Source organism: Scyliorhinus torazame, chromosome 10 (assembly GCF_047496885.1).
Source record: "Scyliorhinus torazame isolate Kashiwa2021f chromosome 10, sScyTor2.1, whole genome shotgun sequence".
Lineage (NCBI taxonomy): Eukaryota > Metazoa > Chordata > Chondrichthyes > Carcharhiniformes > Scyliorhinidae > Scyliorhinus > Scyliorhinus torazame.
In genome coordinates, this window is record NC_092716.1 from 188,470,433 (window position 1) to 188,490,314 (window position 19,882).

The 19,882-nt window shown below is 46.7% G+C and overlaps 1 protein-coding gene across 4 annotated transcripts in view; it reads right to left on the bottom strand.

Moving 5' to 3' along the window:
• mrvi1 (murine retrovirus integration site 1 homolog) overlaps positions 1 to 19,882 on the bottom strand; it is a 317,269-nt gene that overhangs the window by 134,279 nt on the left and 163,108 nt on the right. For all 4 annotated transcript variants that reach the window (XM_072466158.1, XM_072466161.1, XM_072466160.1 and 1 more), the window contains one exon: positions 11,436 to 11,536. In XM_072466158.1, the coding sequence (XP_072322259.1) occupies positions 11,436 to 11,536 (101 nt within the window). The remainder of the gene's footprint in view (positions 1 to 11,435; positions 11,537 to 19,882) is intronic.

Below are 19,882 nucleotides of genomic sequence, written 5' to 3' on the forward strand. Positions count from 1 at the left end.
ACCAACACCATCGCTCTCTGCGTCAGGCCGAACCAGACTGTCCGCAATGTTACTGTTTGACCCCAAGATGAGCTTTCAACCACATTTCTACTCACAGCCTATTTCTACTTCTGTATCATCGTCTGATTCCACCCCTGCCTCAGTTGGTTTCTGCTGGAAACCTTCATCCATGTCATTGTCACCTCTGGACTTGACTATTTCAACTCCTGGCAGGTCTTCACAGTCTTCCCTCTGTAAACCTGAGACCATCCAAAACTCTTCAACCTGTGTCCTGACTCGCAGCTCATCACCTCCCGCAATGAGAAACCCCATTGGCCGTCTGGCAGGACAGAGAATCCCGCTGCCGGTGGGGCGCGCAGAAACCTGGTGCAGTGGGACGGAGAATCCCGCCCAAGATATTCGTCAAAGGAAAACCTACCGCTCTGACCAAACTTCTGGGACATGTGTGCTAATATCTCCTTACTTCGTTTTTTAAAACAAATTTTGTTTTATAATGATTCTGTGAAGTGTCTTTGGATGTCTTATTATCTCAAAAGCATATTATTGTACTTAAATGTGAATTTCTGTCCGTGTGTGTGAGATTATATTTCCATGAATGCCTGCTGTTTAATTACTTATTTTTCATGGGAGTTTTATTCATTCATGTGGACATCGCTGGCTGGGCAAGCATTTATTGCCCATCCCTAATTACCCTTGAACTGAATGACTTGCTAGACATCTTAAAGAGTCAACCATATTGCTTTGCATCTGCACTTGTAGGTCAGATCAGGTAAGGGTGGCAGGAAAGTGTAGCCATCTGGGATGGCCACTTCCAGAATACAAAATGGACATTTGCAAAGATTGCAGGGAAAAATGGACAATGTTAAGAAAGCAAGCAAGCACAGAGCCTGTCTGCATATTGGAGCCGTAGCTGTATGAAACTGTAGGCCTATTAGCATATGGATGGCCCATCTCGGGAACAAAGGGAGATACTTAAGTAACCGATCTGGCCCCAGACCTTGCGGCGTCAGTTCCCCAAACCGAAAGCAGAAAACAAAGCCAGGCCAACGGCCACCTAGGACACGCCCAGCCATCAGGGCACCCACCCTTTTATTGGTCAGGATCAATGCGGATGATCAAGATGCGGTCCAATTAATTGGGGCCAAGTTCAAGGCCCGCCCAAAAGCCCCATTCAGGTATCAGAAGAAGGCCCCAAGAGAGAATCGCTCTCTTGGACTTGGCTCTCACAGCGGAGAGACCCGTCCACCAGCTGCACCAGAAGCAAGTAAATACGGTCAACGCTCACTACCAGACGGACGACCTTAGCTGTTTCCCCTCTACCGCTTCGACCCCAGCAGCCTCAGATCCGAACAACGGCCATTGTTCCTCTGACTGAGTGGGCGCCTGAAGCTAAGTATAGGCTGTAGCAGTAGTGATAGTTTAGTCTGTAGTATTTCGTGCATGAATAGATATTACTGTGTGTGTAAAAAAATAGTATTGACTTTGAACTAACTAACTGGTGTATTGGCTCTTTTGATCAATATTCGGGTTTGAACCTTGTGGCGGTATCGAAAGATACCTGGCGACTCTAGAGCAAACATAATTAGGATTAAGGAAGGCAACCATATTGACCGCCATCTTCAGAGCCAACCAAAGAGAGCAACAAAAGAAAAGGATATTAGTGAACCAGATGGGTTTTTACGACAATCGACGTCATTCAGCAGTCATCATTAGGCCTTTTAATCCCATATGTTTATTAAATTCAAATTTCACCATCTGCTGTACTTTGATTCAAACCCAGGTCCCCAGAATCTCTAACCCTAACCCTGGGTCTCTGGATTACTAGTCCAGTGTCAATATCACAAAACCACCACCTCCCCCGAAGTAGCAATATGCAATTGGAAATACATGAGCTGATGGTATAGTGTATAGAGGCTTCCAAAAGGCATTTGACATAGTCCAGCATGAAAGGTTGTTAATTGAGCTTGAAATTGGGAATCTCATGTAAACTTTGGGATTGGCTAAGAACACATCCAGTATTTGTTCGATGAATTGTGTAGAAATGGTGGGAACCAATGGGGCCCCTCCACAGGACACTGTACTGGGACCATAACTGTTTCTAATTTACATCAATTTGGAGCATATTTGGATAGGTTGTATCATTGGACTAATAATCCAGAAAATGTAACTTTAAATCTCATCACGGCAACTTGAAAATACAAATTCAGTTTTTAAATAATCTGGACATTAAAAACTAGCATTAGTGAAAGATGTCAAAATCTCATTTAGCTCACAGTGCCCTTTGAGAATCACAATCTGGTGGAAATGTGACTCAACTGCCCCTGAAGTGACCCAGAAAACCACTCAGTTGCAGCAAACTGTTACCAGGAGGAAAACGTGTTTTTTGAAGATACCCCAGGAAGTGAGCAGTGCAGTGATTTGGATTCATTTGGCACCTTTCATGACCTTAGATCACCACAAAGCACATCACAGCCACCAAAAGTATTTTTTTGAAATGTTATCACTGTTGTACTATAGGAAATGTGGCAGTCATTTTGTGCACAGCAAGCTCCCACAAAGCAAGCAACATGAATGAACGGTCAATCTGTTTTTGGGGGGAGGGGGTGTTGGAGGCACGCCAGGAGAAACCCCTGCTGTTGGATTAGTCCACTTCAACGTGCTAAAACATTTTGCTTGAACAATGATCGAAAATGCCAAACCTGGATCAGTAATGCCCTGCAGTGTCAACCTAGGCTGCCTGCTCTTGTGTCCATAGTGAGGGGCTAGAACCCACAGCATTGTGACTCAGCTGAGAGCACTTTCAATCTGAAGCACACAGTAATTAAATGTCTAGATCATGTGTTTTCGGCATTAATTGAGGGATAGATATTGGTCAGGACACTGGGGAAAATCCCTCTGCTCGTCCTTGAAATACATAGATAGATAGAAGATAGGAGCAGGAGGAGCCTTTTGGCTCTTCGAGCCTGCTCTGTCATTTATCACTATCATGGCGAACCATCCAACTCAATAGCCTAATCTTGCCTTCTCCCCATAATCTTTGATCCCATTCGCCCCAAGTGCTATATCTAGCCGCCTCTTGAATATATTCAATGTTTTAGCATCAACTACGTCCTGTGGTAACGAATTCCACAGGCTCACCACTCTTTGGGGGAATAAACGTCTCCTCATCTCGGGCTGAAATGGTTTACCCTGAATCCTCAGACTGTGACCCCTGGTTCTGGACACCCCACCATCGGGAACATCTTCCCTGCATCTACCCTGTCTAGTCCTGTTAGAATTTTATACGTATCTATGAGATCCCCCCTCATTCTTCTGAACTCCAGCGAGAACAATCCTGACCTTTATTAAAATAAATTTAGGGTACCCAATTCATTTTTTCCAATTTAGGGACAATTTAGCACGGCCAATCCACCTACCCTGCACATATTTGAGTTGTGGGGGCGAAACCCACGCAAAATCGAGGAGAATGTGCAAATTCCACAGGGACAGTGACCCAGAGCTGGGATTGAACATGGGACGTCGGTGCTGCGAGACAGCAGTGCTAACCACTGCACCACAGTGCTGCCCTGTACAATCCTAACCTAGCCAATCTCTCCTCATATGACAGTCCCGTCATCCCTGAAATCAGTCTGGTAAACCTTCACCGCTCTCCCACGAGAGCAAGAACATCCTTCTTCAGAAAAGGATACCAAGAGACTTGTGTTGACGGCGGGTGGGAGGCAGCCGCGCAATGGAGGGCTCCCATTCGGGAACGGCATTTCTGGGGCTTTAAGCCCGGTCCCAGGGTCTATGGAGGCGGCAAAAGCAGGGAGAAGGCACAGATGAGGCACAGTGAAGGCACAGTAAAGGAGAATGTCGAGGGTGAGCAAAAATCCGGCCGTAAAACAACAGCTGAAGGTCCGTCAGGGAGTGGAAAGGTCACCGCAGGGTCACCAAGGAAAATGTAGGCTGGAGCACCAAGGGGGGCTGCATTTCTTATGGCTGAAGAAATAGCTAAGGTGATGGCTGCGGAATTCGAAAGGCCGTTTACAAAATACATGGAGACAATGAAGAAGGACATGAGGGAGGTTTTGAGTGTGCTGGTGGAAGAGGCGATTTCCCCGGTGACGACGGCGGTGGCGAGCTCAGTGGCGGAGGTGCGGAACAAGGGGAGGCGCTGAAGGAAGTGGAGGAGACATTATTGCAGCACGGTGATCAACTTACCTCGATGGGGAAGGAGATGCGGAAGGTGATGGAGATTAACAAGGATTTGCGAGGAACATTGGAAGACCTGGAAAACAGATCCAGGCGACAGAATTTGAGGATTGTGGGGCTGCCCGAAGGAGTTGAAGGACCAAGGCCGACTGAGTATTTTGCCACGATGCTGGCGAAACTATTGGGGGAGGGGGAGGATCCCTCCCGATATGAACTGGATCGGGCTCATCGGTCGTGGAGGACTGTACCAAAGGCGAGTGGGCCGCCAAGGGCAGTGACTCTGTGCTTCCATAGGTACAGTGTGAAGGAGAACGTCTTGTGCTGGGCCAAGCAGAAGCGGGTGGTGCAGTGGGCTGGAGCTGGTATACGTGTATACCAGGACTTTACGGTGGAGCTGGCGAGGAGGCGGGCTGCCTTCAACCGGGTGAAGAGGGCACTGTACATTAGCAAGGTGCAGTGCGGCATTGGATATCCAGCGAAGCTGAGTGTGACTTACAAGCTCAAGGACTTTTATTTTGGAATGGCAGAAGCAGCGGAGGAATTTGTGAAGGCAGAAGGACTGTGGCAGAACTGAGAAATTGAGAAATGGCCATGTGCCGATGTAACCTCATGACTGTATTTTCTTCTTTTTTGTTTCACTGCGTGCGGGTGTATGGGCTAAAGGAGCCAATGTTGTATATATTTGGTCAAGGGAAGTGAGGGACTTTCACTCGAAATGAGGTCTCTTTGGGGTGTAGGTGGATATGTGGGGTTTGTGTGCTAAAAAGGGGATTTCTGGGCTTTCCTAGGGCCGGACAAGGGGGAAAAAGGACCCGGGCGGGGGCCTCCTTGCTGGCCGTTTAAGCCGGCCAATGAACGGGAGTGAGGTGGGGAGGGGCTGCGGCCATCGGAGCCTGACAGAACAGGGTCCGAGTGGTCTAGCCGGGGTGGAAAGTTGGAGGGAAGGAACCGAGGTTGGGGGGGAGGGGTTTTACAAGAGGCAGTGGACGGGAGGAGTTTGAGATGGGGGGGAGGGGTGTTTACAACTCTTGGGTATCATGTACGGTACTCTTTCAGAGGTTGGATGGCGTTGAGTGTAGGGGGGCGGATAATGTACTCTACAGGTTAATGGTGACCACGGGCGGCCCCGGAATCCTTTTTCTTTGTCTCATAAGAACATAAGAACTAGGAGCAGGAGTAGGCCATCTGGCCCCTCGAGCCTGCTCCACCATTCAATGAGATCATGGCTGATCTTTTGTGGACTCAGCTCCACTTTCCGGCCTGAACACCATAACCCTTAATCCCTTTATTCTTCAAAAAACTATCTATCTTTATCTTAAAAACATTTAATGAAGGAGCCTCTACTGCTCTACTGTCTCCTTTGTTTATTTGTTTCCACCGTGGGTTGGGTTTGTTTTATTGGATGCATATATTGACAGGTGGGCCGTTGCTTGGGGAGGTGGGAGGATGGGATCATTGTTATTGTTAAGGGGATTGATTTTGTATTTGTTACCATTTACTGTCTGTGGGTGGGGTGTAAAGTTTGAAGGAAAATGTGAAAATGGATAATAAAAACATTTTTTTAAAAAAAGAAAAGGATACCAAAACTGCACACAATATTCCAGGTGTGGTCTCACCAAGGCCCTGTATAATTACAACACATCCCTGCTCCTGTGCTCAAAACCTCTCGCAATGAAGGCCAACATACCATTTGTCTTCTTTACCGCCTGCTGCACCTGCATGCTTACCTTCAGCGACTGGTGCACAAGGACACCCAGGTCCCGCTGAATACTTTCTTCTCCCAATTTACTACCCTTAAGTCATAATCTGCCTTCCTGTTTTTGCTTCCAAAGTGAATAACCGCACATTTATCCAAATTATATTGCATCTGCCATTGATTTGCCCACTCGCCCAAACTGTCCAGGTCATGCTGTAGGATCCCTGCATCCTCGTCACAGTTCACCCTCCCACCCAACTTGGTATCATCTGCAAACTTTGATATGTTACTTTTTGTTCCCTCATCCAAATCATTAATATATATTGTGAATAGCTTGAGTCCCAGCACTGATCCCTGTGGCACCCCACTAGTTACTGCCTGCCAATTTGAAAAGATCCCATTAATTCCTACTCTTTGTTTCCTCTCTGCCAATCAGTTTTCTATCCACCTCAATACACTTACCCCAATCCCATGCGCTTTAATCTTAGAACATAGAACATACAGTGCAGAAGGAGGCCATTCGGCCCATCGAGTCGCACCGACCCACTTAAGCTCTCACTTCCACCCTATCCCCGTAACCCAATAACCTCTCTTAACCTTTTCTTTGGACACTAAGGGCAATTTAGCATGGCCAATCCACCTAACCTGCACGTCTTTGGACTGAGGGAGGAAACCGGAGCACCCGGAGGAAACCCACACAGACACGGGGAGAACGTGCAGACTCCGCACAGACAGAGACTCAGCGGGGAATCGAACCTGGGACCCTGGCGCTGTGAAGCCACAGTGCTATCCACTTGTGCTACCATGCTGCCCGAATAATCTCTTATGCCAGACTTTGTCAAACGCCTTCCGAAAGTCCAAATATACCACATCGACTGGCCCACCCTTGTCAACTGTGCTTGTTACATCTTCAAAGAATTTTAACAGATTTGTCAAGCATGATTTCCCCTTCATAAATCCACATGCAGCCGAGGGTCTCCAATCCCCTTGGAGACTCCCACAAGTGCCTTTCCATCTGGTCCCCGTTTTGGGGGACCAGTACCAAATGGCACTCGCCCGAGGTTCCTGAGTATGATAGGAGTTTTATAGTCACCTGAGAGGTCTGATATGGCCTCGATTTAACGTCTCACCCAAAGACGACACTTCTAACAGTGCATCTGACTACCTGTGCTGCCCCTCTGATGGTGTAGCGGTTCCAAAGTACTACCCTTCCAACAATGCAACACTCCCGCAGTACTACCCCTCTGGCAGTGCAGTGCTCCATTAGTACTGTCCCTTCAACAGTGCAGCACTCTCTCAGTACTGCCCTTCCAACAGTGCAGCTCCCGCAATATGGTGGTGTGTTGTTGCAATATGCTTTTAAGGCATATCAGCAGAACATCACTGAAAGAAAAATGTGTCATATGATCCAATTTTAATTTTCCTTTTGCTTTAAGCAGAGCACACACACAGACATACATAGCTCTGATGTCTCAAGCTCTAAACCTATGCATAACTGTCTCACGTGCCCACTCTTAATAAATGAATCCACAAAGTGTTTACCCAATCCCTTAGGAGTGATTAGTGATAATAACATTATAACAACAAGACATGATGATCAGCGGTGGTCAAACAGCCTGGCAGGAAGATTAAGTACAGGTATGTAAGGCTGTGCTGCATGGTAAGAGAAGGCCCTTGATGGTTTGGTCAGATTGCAATGAAGGCAGTGTTGGAGAGTGTTGAAAACTCAGTGTGCTGACTGAGAAGAAAAACTTTGGAGACACTGTGCCAAGCCAGAGCTCGAGTAAGAAGATGAAAAGAAGATGGATATCTCATGGTGAGACTGCAGTGCATTTCTTATCAGTTACATGAGTAGAACAACACATAGAGAGGACCAGCAGCGGGTTAGCTCTGTCGGGAAAGATGAGTGATCAGGGTGTAGCGAGATGTACCGAGCAGGGAGAGTCAAACAAAAACCATCATAGAAATTGGGTAAAAGAAGGTTGTGATTATAATGGGTGCCTTCAGGAGTTCTGAACAACTACCTGAATAGAAAGCAAAGGCACTGGGCACGATTTAGTGGAAAAATGTGGTCGCGATCAGGAACTGCCGCAAACTTCCCGACACTCGATCCGGTGAGGCCGTCACCGGAATCAATCGTCCACTTAATGAGGTCTCATGAGCTTCATGCCACAAATGATAGTCCTGCCAGCTGATTCACCAGGACCGCACCAGCCAGCTCTCTTCCAACAAGGGGGAGCAGCAGTTAAACTGATCCTGCAGAGCAAACCTCACACAGCTCGCAGCCATGCCACCGAGGAGACCAGCCCCACGATTTGGGGATGCCAACCTGGCCAGATTGTTGGATGCAGTCGAGTGCAAATGGGATGCTCGGAGGGTCAGCCACAGGGCAGCCAGTTCCATCTGGGAGGAAGTGGCAGCGGCCGGCAGCTTGGGGAGCATCATTCGGAGGACCGGCACACAGTGGGCGGGATTCTCCACTCCCGCGCCGAAGTGCCCACACCATCGTGAACGCCGTCGAGGTTGACGACAGTGCGAAACGGCCCCTATCCCGACCGATTCAGGGCCCGATAATGGGCTAGGAGCGGGGCCGCGTCATTTACACGCGCCAGGCCTTGTCGCCACGTAAAGGCGGTGCCGCATACATGACGCGGCCGGCGCCGCATAACTGGCGTCACCCGTGCATGCGCGGGTTGGCCGGCGCCAACCCGCGCTTGCGTGGTTGCCGTCCTCTCTGAGTCCGCCCCGCAAGAAGATGGCAGACGGATCTTGCGGGGCTGCAGAGGAAAGGAGGCCCTCCTTCAGAGAGGACAGCCCGACGATCGGTGGGCACCGATCGCGGGCCACCCCACATTTGAGGTACAGCCCGGTGCAGGATCCCCCCTCCACCCCCGGCAGGCCGCCCCCCCAGCATTCCCGCGCTGTTCCCGACGGCAGCGCCCAGGTGTGGATGGCGCCGGGGGGAACCCGCCGTTTTGGGCTGGCCGCTCGGCCCATCCGGGCCTGAGAATAGCAGGGGTGCCGGAGAATCGCCATTTTGGGTGTCTCGGGCGATTCTCCGGCCTGCGGAACTCGACGGGGCCGTTTCCGCCGCTTGGGAGAATTGCGGGAGGGTGTCGGATCGGCATCGCGGGAAATATTGGCGGCCCAGGCGATTCTCCCAACCGGCGCGGGAGTGGAGAATCGCGCCCAGTGCCTTTAGACAATCAATGACAGTGGCAGAAAGGGGGGTTGGTGTTCCCAACCTGATACACTATTATTGGGAAGCAAAGGTGAGGCGATGGTGGTGTGCAGAATGGGCGAAGATGGAGGAGGAGTCCTGTGGGGAATTCAGCTTGAGGGCCATGGTTATGGCTCTACTGGTAGCTCTGGGGAAGTATATGGGGAGCCCGGTGTTACAGTCAATGGTCAGGGTGTGGAATCAGCTGCGGAGGCACTTTAAACTGGAGGGGATGTCAGTGTTGATGCCAGTGTGTGGGAACCATAGGTTTAAGATGGGGAGATGGATGGGATGTACGTGAAGTGGAGAGAGGTGGGACTGGAGGGGGTGAGGGACTTGTATCTGGAAGGGCAGTTTGCGGGATTGGACAGTAGCACAGTGGTTAGCACTGTTGTTTCACAGCGCCAGGGACCCGGGTTCGACTCCTGTCTTGGGTCACTGTCGGTGCGGAGTCTGCATGTTCTGTGTCTGCGTGGGTTTACTCCAGGTGCTCCGGTTTCCTCCCACAAGTCCCGAAAGACCTGCTTGTTAGGTGTATTGGACATTCTGAATTCTCCCTCAGTGTACCCAAACAGACCCCAGAGTGTGGCGACTAGGGGCTTTTCACAGTAGCTTCACTGTAATGTTAATGTAAGACTACTTGTGACACTAATAAAGATTATTATTAGAATTGCCAAGGGGGAGTGAATTTAGGTATATGCAGGTGCGAGACTTCGCAAGAAAGGAGTGGATGGCATTTCCCAGGTTGCCAGGGTATACCTTATTGGTGCAACTGCTGCTCCCGGATGAGTCAGGAGAGGGTAGGATTGGGGATATATAAGGGTGGTTGGGGGAGCAGGGGAGGCACAAGTGGAAGGGAGGATCAAGTGCAAATGGGAGGAGGAGTTGTGAGAGAAATATACTAGGGTCTGTGGTGTGAGGCAATGTGCAGGGTGAACACAACCTCATCTTGCACGCAAACAGTATGTTACTGTTCTTTTTACACATGTTTGTAATAAAATACATAAAGAAAAAAAGAAAACATAGATGACATCACACTCTTCGAAGTGTTTGCCAAGATTCAAATAATCTGCCCTAGGATAGGATTACGGTCCCAGACCAGACCCGAACAGTTCCTGAGCTACCGGACAGAAACCCCAATATTTTATTTAATTTGTAGAATGTGAGGAAAGGATACTTTGCTCCAAGAGTGATTCCAGGCACAAATTCGGAAATGGCATATTAAAGCAAACTTTATTAGTAACGTAGTATTACTAACTTAAACATCATAAAGAAAATAACTTATAATTACGGTGCTTAACAATGGCAATGAAACACTAAACCTCCATTCAAGAAAAACCTATCTCAGGTCAAAATCCACTTTTGCATACAGTTAGCCAACCCAGGAATACTTGCTGTAAAGAGAGTTCTTGGATAAACCACTTTGGGAGGGAGGTCCTCCAGGAAATAGCTGCAGATTCTTGCCCGTGTCAAACTACTGTTTAACCCGCCATCCTTTTCAGAAACTGCTGTTCTGCTCACAGGCAAAATCGTTTTAACTGAACTGTTTTTAGAGAAGCTGCTCGTCTGTCCACAGTCAAATCTTTAACTGACTGTTTCTCCAGTGACTGCTAGTCTGTTCATAGACAAATTTAAACTGAACTCAACAACTGACTGTTTCAGCCCCTGGCTCCTCCCATTAACTACATCATTTAATAAAGCTGAACACAATGTCTCTAATTATCTACTCCCCAGGGAATCTCCATCATATAAACAAAATTCCATTAGCCCAACTTTTACGATGCTTTAATTGCCCCTTTGTGGCCAAAGTGTCTGTCTTTTAAACCAGGACTTTTAAACAAAGATTACTGCAACAGATGTATACATGCACCTCCCAGGCCTTTAACCCTTACTGCACCAAATACACATAATACAATATATCAGAAATTCCGACATTCATCACAATCGTTGGTAACTATTTGTTTTTGGCCAAGATTGACACAGGGGCAAGTGCCAAATACCACGTCTGTAAATTCTAAAAGACATGTATTCATTGATATGAAAGGCCATGGTGAAGTCTCCTGCTATGAAACTTTTAGGATACAATGGTTCTCTAATTCTATGTGCGGGATTCCACGTCCTGGGGTGAAAGTAAAACCCTCATACTAGAACTGAACAAGAATTGTTGCTATCAGGGGAGGAGAGGGAGAATCAAACAAGTTGTTAATTTCTGGATAGCTCCTCCCAGATTGTCCACCATTTATGCCATTTCTCTGGGGTTTCCCCCAGAGGTTGCAGCGGTCAATCAGGAAAATCTCCACATATGTCAAACTCCACATTGCTTACCTTATCTGTGTTGTTTGGTCAAACTCCCTATCTGGAGAGCTGGTGACATCTGGCAGGACGATTGCTGGTGTTGCACTTACCCTGGGATCAGCTCCGAATACCTGCAATCAGATTGAATACACAACTAATTACTCTTTGAAAAAATAAAATTTAACTCCCTCCACCTCACAATGACACAAATTTGAATAAACCTGCAATGGCCTCTTCAAAGCCTGGAATAATATTTAGTATTTGTAGCTTGGGAGAGTTATTAACAAGCTTCTTCCACACCAATAAAAAATATAAAGTCAAATCGTTGAGTTCCTGAGATCACAACCCTCTCCAGACCCTTCCACTGACTCATAATCCTCCCATTGACACTGCACTGCCAAATATGATTGCGAAATCAAAGACTTGCATTTATACAGAGTCCTTCTCTACCGCTGAACATCCCAAATCATGTTACAACCAATTAATCAATTTCTGAAGTCTAGTCACTGTTACAATCTTGGAAAAATGGCAGGAATTTGTACAGAGTAAGATCCCAGAATTTTTTTTTTTTTTAAATTTAGAGTTCCCAATTCATTTTTTCCAATTAAGGGGCAATTTAACATGGCCAATCCACCTACCCTGCACATCTTTGGGTTGTGGGGGCGGAACCCATGCAGACACGAGGAGAATGTGCAAACTCCACATGGACAGTGACCCAGAGCCGGGATCGAACCTGGGACCTCGGCGCCGTGAGGCAGCAGGGCTAACCCACTGTGCCACCGTGCTGCCCCAGATCCCAGAATTAACAATAACGTCAATGATCAGATAATCTGTTTTAGCGTTGCTGATTGAAGATGAATATTGGCCAGGACAACAGGGAATCTCTCCTGTGCTACTTTGAAATAGTGTCATGGGATCTTTTACATCCATCTAATAAGGCAGACAGGGCCTTGATTTAGTGTCTCTCACCTGAAAGTACTGCTTCTGCGGGGATTTCCTCCGGGTGCTCCGGTTTCCTCCCACAGTCCAAAAATATGCAGGTTAGGTGGATTGGCCATGCTAAATTGCCTCTTTGTGTCCAAAAATGGTAAGTGGAGTTACTGGGTTACAGCGATAGGGTGGATGCGTGGATTTAAGTGGGGTGCTCTTTCCAAGGGCCAGTGCAGATCCAATGGGTCAAATTACCTCCTTCTGCACTGTAGATTTTATGATTCTCTAACAATGCAGCAGTCCCTTGGTATTGCCAATCTGACAGTACAACACTCACTCAATACTTCCCATCCAACAGAAAACCACTCCCTTAGTACTGCCCCTCTGACAGTGCAGCCCTCCCTCAGTACTGCCCCTCTGACAGTGCAGCCCTCCCTCATTACTGCCCCTCTGACAGTGCAGCACTCCCTCAGTACTGCCCCTCTGACAGTGCAGCACTCCCTCAGTACTGCCCCTGTGACAGTGCAGCACTCCCTCAGTACTGCCCCTCTGACAGTGCAGCACTCCCTCATTACTGTCACTCTGACAGTGCAGCACTCAGTATTGACTCTGACTCTGACACTGCCCTGCTCCCACAGTGCCATCTCTGATAGAGCAGCACTCCCTTATGAGTAACCTACTGACTCAAATGTGTGAGCCCTTCCCACGGAGTCACAGCAGGCACTTTCAAAACAAACATTTAAAAATATTGTTGCTGCAGGTTTGTGGCTGATGCTATTTTAAAAACTCATTGACAAGATGCAAGATGTTTGTTTGCATCCATTTACATTTTAGAATGTGAGTAAACAGTGAGGACATGGGAATGGACACTAGTACAATGAGATTTGAGGGAGCATGTGGGACAAAACAGGTCCAGACTCAAAACCAAACTATCCACTCATGATAGTCACCTCTATCCAACTTTTTCCCTGCCTTCACATTCATGCAGTTTGCGAAGAATTTAGAATCATAGAACGATTCAGCACAGAAGGCGGGGCCATTTGGATCATCATGCTTCGTAGTGCCCTTATCCAATTAGTCCTGCTTCCCCCCACTCTTTCCCGCATGGTCCTGCAAATTTTAATCAGTTCGAGTTTAAGAATAAAGTTTCCAAACGAGAAAGCACACAGGCCGCTAATTTGGTGACCCTTCGCCCTTCCCAGAACACAAAGTTCCATGGTGATGGAATCTCCCAGCCAGTACAAACTGTTCACACTCATCCGTCAATGGCTTGCTATCTCTCTGAATGTCAAATGAAATCTCCTTCAGTCCAGTCTACCACTGCCTCCAAGAAGCCTGGTCTTGGGCCAAACGTTTAACCTCCTCACAATAACTCCAAACGCTCCAGCGAGGCATCGCTATTGGTAAGGACACAGGGTAGAGCTCGATATCCAAGTGGATACATAGCTTCAGATTATGACTTGTTTTTCAGGATTTCAAACTTATTTGAGCACAGTATTTAATTGAGTTGACTTTAATGTAAGCTGATAAGTGATTGCAACGAACAGCCGCTGGGGAATGGTGATTAATATTCCAATTACCTCTCTCTTCAGGTCTGCTTTTATTATCAGTCTATATCCCAATTGTTGCAGACAATGGCAGTTCTCAAGTCTCATTGAAGTAAAGATTTGCATGTGAAATGCTGGAATGACCCTGATCAATCATGCTCAGTATGATTAGGAGGCTACTTATGAATGCGGGTAGACACTGAGAGGTTTCTTTCCCTGGCTGGGGAATCTAGAACACAGGGGCATCATTTCAGGATAAGCAGACGATCCATTTAGGACTCAGATGCGGAAAAACTTCTTCACTCAGAGGGTTGTGGGTCTTTGGAATTCTCTACTCGAGAGCTTTGCAAACGCTCCAGGGTTTAATATATTTAAGGCTCAGGTAGGCAGACATTTGGTCTCTCAGGGAATCAAGCGATTATAAGTTGTGCGCAAGAAAGTGGAGTTGATGCCAAAGATCAGCCATGATCATATTGAATGTCACAGCAGGCTCATGGAACTATTTGGCCTACTCCTGTTCCTATTTCTTACTCTATGTTTTTATTCAATCAGGTCAGTCAAAGCCACTTGATTAGCACCCTATCCACCACCTTATACATGATGTCCTACACTACTGATGCATAGTGGCAGCAGTGTGTACCATGTACAAGATGCACTCCTGCAACTCACCAAACCTCTTTCGACAGTGCCTTCCAAACCTACAACCTCCACCACCTAGAAGGACAAGGCCGGCAGATGATAATAATAATCTTCATCAGTGTCACACATAGGCTTACATTACACTGCAATTAAGTTAGTGTGAAAATCCAGAACACCACTGTTGTATGTTCAGTAGGTCTCACAAAGAGGTTCGGAGTCTTGTTTGGTTGAACATTAATTGATTATTGATAACATATAACTATGTCCACGTACAGGGTATAGCTCAAGCTATGAGCTAACTCCATGCTTGCTTTGACACATGTTTCTGTTTAGTCCACAGCTGACTCTAGTCCCAAGTCATGTGTTTCTTTACATCACACTGTAGGCACAGTTTCTCAATCTCCCATTAACCCTTGCTCTACCAGATACCTTTATATTACAACCACCACCTGCATGTCCCCCTCCAAGACACACACCATCCTGACTTGGAACGATATCACCATTCCTTCACTGCCACTGGATTAAAATCTCACAACTCAATGGGCTGGATGAAAACATGTTTTACTGTAAATGGCTCCATGACTCTCTCCCTTACAGCACTGTGGGTGTACCTATGCCACATGGACCACAAAACTCAAGGGAAATTAGGGATGGGTTATAAACGCTGGCCTAGTGTCATGTGAGAGTACCTTTAAGAAATGGGTGTTTATCAAATAGCTGTAGTGGATGTACCTTTAAGAAATGGGTGTTTATCAAATAGCTGCAGTGACGTCAGAGTGTGGGTGGAGCTGTGCTCTGTCTGTCTTACGTTCGCTTCGAGCTAGCAGCTACAGAGTGTGTTTAGTTTAGTTTTGCAGATTGGGAGCTGCATCCAGCAAAACCAGGTGTAATTCTGATTTCTTTCTGCATGAATGTAATGTCTTCAAATCACTTGCTAATTTAAAAGTGATAACTGCTCTCAGTAGAGAATTTAAATCTGATCTGTGTTAGAGAGGGTATTTGTCTAATGGATGTTGCAAGGGAAGATTAAGGGTTACTTATAGAGTTCTGTATTCTTTGGGGAGAGTAGTTGAGTTGATAGTTGCTAAGATGTTTATTGTGTGTTTATAAAAATGTTAACTGGATTCATAGAATAAACATTGTTTTTGTTTAAAAATACTCTTAGTTCTCTGTTGCATCACACTTGTAAAGTGGGCCCTTGTGCTCCCCATAACCACAATCTATTAAAAGTTGTGGGTCAGATGAACTCCATGATACACTTTGGGGTTCACTAAACCCTGGCCCATAACACTAGCCACAATGCTCACATCTTGCGAATGAGTAAAAAAACTCAACTGCCAACTCCCCACAACCTGGGTCAGAGGTTAATCCCTTGGGCTCTGTCCTGATTAAAAATACAACAAATAAAGGAACCAAATAGCACACAATTAGGATTTGATAGTAAAAGCAGACCTGAAGAGAGAGCTACCTCCTTAAGTTCAGAGCCAATTAGTCTCGGGCTTTTAGTCCACCAACAAAAGTCATTGTTGCATGGTTGAGAAGAGACAGATATTTATTTCCATTTTAAAGATCAGCTGTTCAAATAGACTCCAGGAGCTGGGTCTGTTTACTGCAGAGCAATGTAAGGCACCTGTTACAGGTCTATATCCCCAATGAAGAGTTGGATAGTGTCCCTACTTGATATATTATTCCAATTTGACAGATTGGAGAGGACCGGAGTCATCACGTAAACTAAGAGACTAGTCAAGTTTTAATTTCCCAGTGAGAAGCACTATATTAAGCTATTTACAACCTCAGGATATCCCAAAGTGCTTTACAGCTGATGAAGTACTTTAGAAATGTTGTCACCGTTGTAATGTAAGAAATGCCAATGTTATTTTGCGCATAGGAAAAACAATAAATTGCAATGTGATAATATTTTACATTTTACTGATGTTGGTTAAAGTGAGACACTGGAATGTGTTGCCAGCTGGTGTGGCAGATACTGACTCTACATACCTTCAGTAGGGAACTAGACCGGTCCTGACTGGGGAAGATCCCATTACAGATAAGGTGAGCCTTCTTGTAGATAACATGTGATTTGCTGGTTTGGTTCTGGTCGCCTGAGGAGATTGGGGAAAGAATCAGAGCACAAAGGAAACACTGACTCTTGGTTAAGTCCTGAGGGAGCCGCTCCACTGTTCAAGAGGCCTTTTCTTAGGCTTAAACTGAAGCCGAGTTCTACTTCTCAGCTGAACAGAAAAGAACCCTTGGCAACAACTGAAATAACCAACCTTTAACCAACATCAGTAAAATGTAAAATATTATCACATTGCAATTTATTGTTTTTTACTGTGCGCAAAACAGCTTTGGCATTTCCTCCAATACAACAGTGACAACATTTCAAAAGTACATCATTGGCTGTAAAGCACTTTGGAACATCCTGAAGTTCTAGATAACTTATAGTGCTTCTCGTGTAGTAAAACAAGATAAACACCAATTCTTTGCACTCAGGATGTACTCACCCCCTTTATAACTGTCATGTACACATTGATGCACACTCTGATAAAGGTCTGGAAAGTTAAAATGGACTATCTACACAACACTGTTAACTCAGTTTCCGGAGAGCATTACGTGATTGACATATTTACCCAAGATCTAGGAAACATACGAGCGCCAATGCTGGAAAACTCTGCTGTAAACAGATGCTGACTGCTCCAAATGTGCTCTTTTTCTGGGAATAACCCTGATCTGCTTTTTTAAAAATGCATACTTTCTCAGACATCGTTGACACAGCCAGCATTTATAGCACATTCCTAAATGGCCTTCAAAGGGAAAGGTGAGCTGCCTTCTTGAACTCCTGCAGTCCAGGCAGTGTAGGTGCTTCTTCTTCTTAGGCAGACCCTCAGAGTCGAGGATGACTTGCTTCCCCACTAAAAATGAGTTCTCAGGTGACTGAGGAGTCCAATGAGTGACCTTCAGTCTTTGTCACAGGTGGGGCAGACAGTGGTTGGAGGACAAAGTGGCCTGGGTTGGCATGCGCTCCTTACACTGTCAACACTTGGCTTCATCTTGCTCTCGGCAATGAAACTTGAGGTGTTCAGTGTCATGATATGCAGACATGCAGATAATGATATACAGACAGGCACAGACAGGCAGCTAATGAACACAGAGAACAGGACATGACCAATGAGCAGGCAGGACACTCAGGGATGGTATCTCACTATAAAAGGCACTATACTCACACTCCATATTCTGCTTCTGACATCTACCTGGCGCTGCTTGCGTACAGGGCAACCCCACTGTCCACTGGCATGTCGCCGGCTCAACTCTTGATGACGACACTTCCGGCCATACACTTGCCCAACCTGGATCACCTCCCGGTGCTGCAGAAGGTGCAGCAGCTCCGAAACCAGCAAAAGCAGGGCTATGATGCACATGCCACTGATTTGCCCGTGTTATCCCTGGCAGACACTGTCAGCATCAGGATACCGGATGGTGGCTGGTCTGCTCCAGCTGTCGTTGTTCGACAGCGGCACCCCGCTCATATGTTGTACGTATGGCTGATGGTTCTGTTGTGCGACGAAACAGACGGGCACTGCGCAAAGTTGCCTGCCCGCAACCGCTTTTTTCTCCATTTCAGTCTGTTGTTTTGCCACCTCCTGATATCTCGAACTACGAGGCCCCCAGTCAGGCTTCCATCACACCTGTCAAGGCGCCGTCGTCCCCGCCACCACCTGTCCGGCGGTCGACAAGGATCAGACGCAAGCCCCAGAGACGGGACTTACGAACATTTGTTTTGTTTGCTATGTTCTGTTTTCTCACATTAGACAGCTGTCTTCACATGTAAATATATGAATATATGCCACCACATGCAAATACATGCCAACAAAACATTAAAAAAAGGGGAGATGTCATGATATTCAGACTTGCAGATAATGATATACAGACAGGCAGCTAATGAACACAGAGAACAGGACATGACCAATGAGCAGGCAGGATACTCAGGGGTGGTACCTCACTATAAAAGGCACGAGGCACTCACACACCACCTCGTTCCACTGATGAACATCTACAGAGTGAGTCAGGGTGTATGTACAGTATCACACCTCCAGCACGTGGCTAAGAGCTAGTCTGGTTCAGTCAGACAGAGTAACCACACTTAAGTTAGCAGAGAGTCAAACTCATAGAGAACTGTGCTACTGGTTCAATAAATCAGATTGAACTAACTTCAAGGTCTGGAGTATCTTTTGGTTAAAGCTGCATCCAGTTGCAGTCTGTGTTATCCCAGAGTACATAACAAAACATTCAGCTCCTTTCCGGATGGTTTTCCTCCGCTTCGGGCGTTCTTGGATCAGGGTTTTCCAGTGTTGGTGGGGATGATGCTCTTTTTCAAGGAGGCTTTGAATGTGTCCTTGAAGTGTTTCCTCTGCCATCTTGGGGCTCATAGAACATAGAACATAGAACGATACAGCGCAGTACAGGCCCTTCGGCCCACGATGTTGCACCAAAACAAAAGCCATCTAACCTACACTATGCCATTATCATCCATATGTTTATCCAATAAACTTTTAAATACCCTCAATGTTGGCGAGTTCACTAATGTAGCAGGTAGGGCATTCCACGGCCTCACTACTCTTTGCGTAAAGAACCTACCTCTGACCTCTGTCCTATTTCTGTTACCCCTCAGTTTAAAGCTATGTCCCCTCGTGCCAGCCATTTCCATCCGCGGGAGAAGGCTCTCACTGTCCACCCTATCCAACCCCCTAATCATTTTGTATGCCTCTATTAAGTCTCCTCTTAACCTTCTTCTCTCCAACGAAAACAACCTCAAGTCCATCAGCCTTTCCTCATAGGATTTTCCCTCCATACCAGGCAACATCCTGGTAAATCTCCTCTGCACCCGCTCCAAAGCCTCCACGTCATTCCTATAATGCCGTGACCAGAACTGTACGCAATACTCCAAATGCGGCCGTACCAGAGTTCTGTACAGCTGCAACATGACCTCCTGACTCCGGAACTCAATCCCTCTACCAATAAAGGCCAACACTCCATAGGCCTTCTTCACAACCCTATCAACCTGGGTGGCAACTTTCAGGGATCTATGTACATGGACACCTAGATCTCTCTGCTCATCCACACTTCCAAGAACTTTACCATTAGCCAAATATTCCGCATTCCTGTTATTCCTTCCAAAGTGAATCACCTCACACTTCTCTACATTAAACTCCATTTGCCACCTCTCAGCCCAGCTCTGCAGCTTATCTATATCCCTCTGTAACCTGCTACATCCTTCCACACTATCGACAACACCACCGACTTTAGTATCGTCTGCAAATTTACTCACCCACCCTTCTGCGCCTTCCTTTAGGTCATTGATAA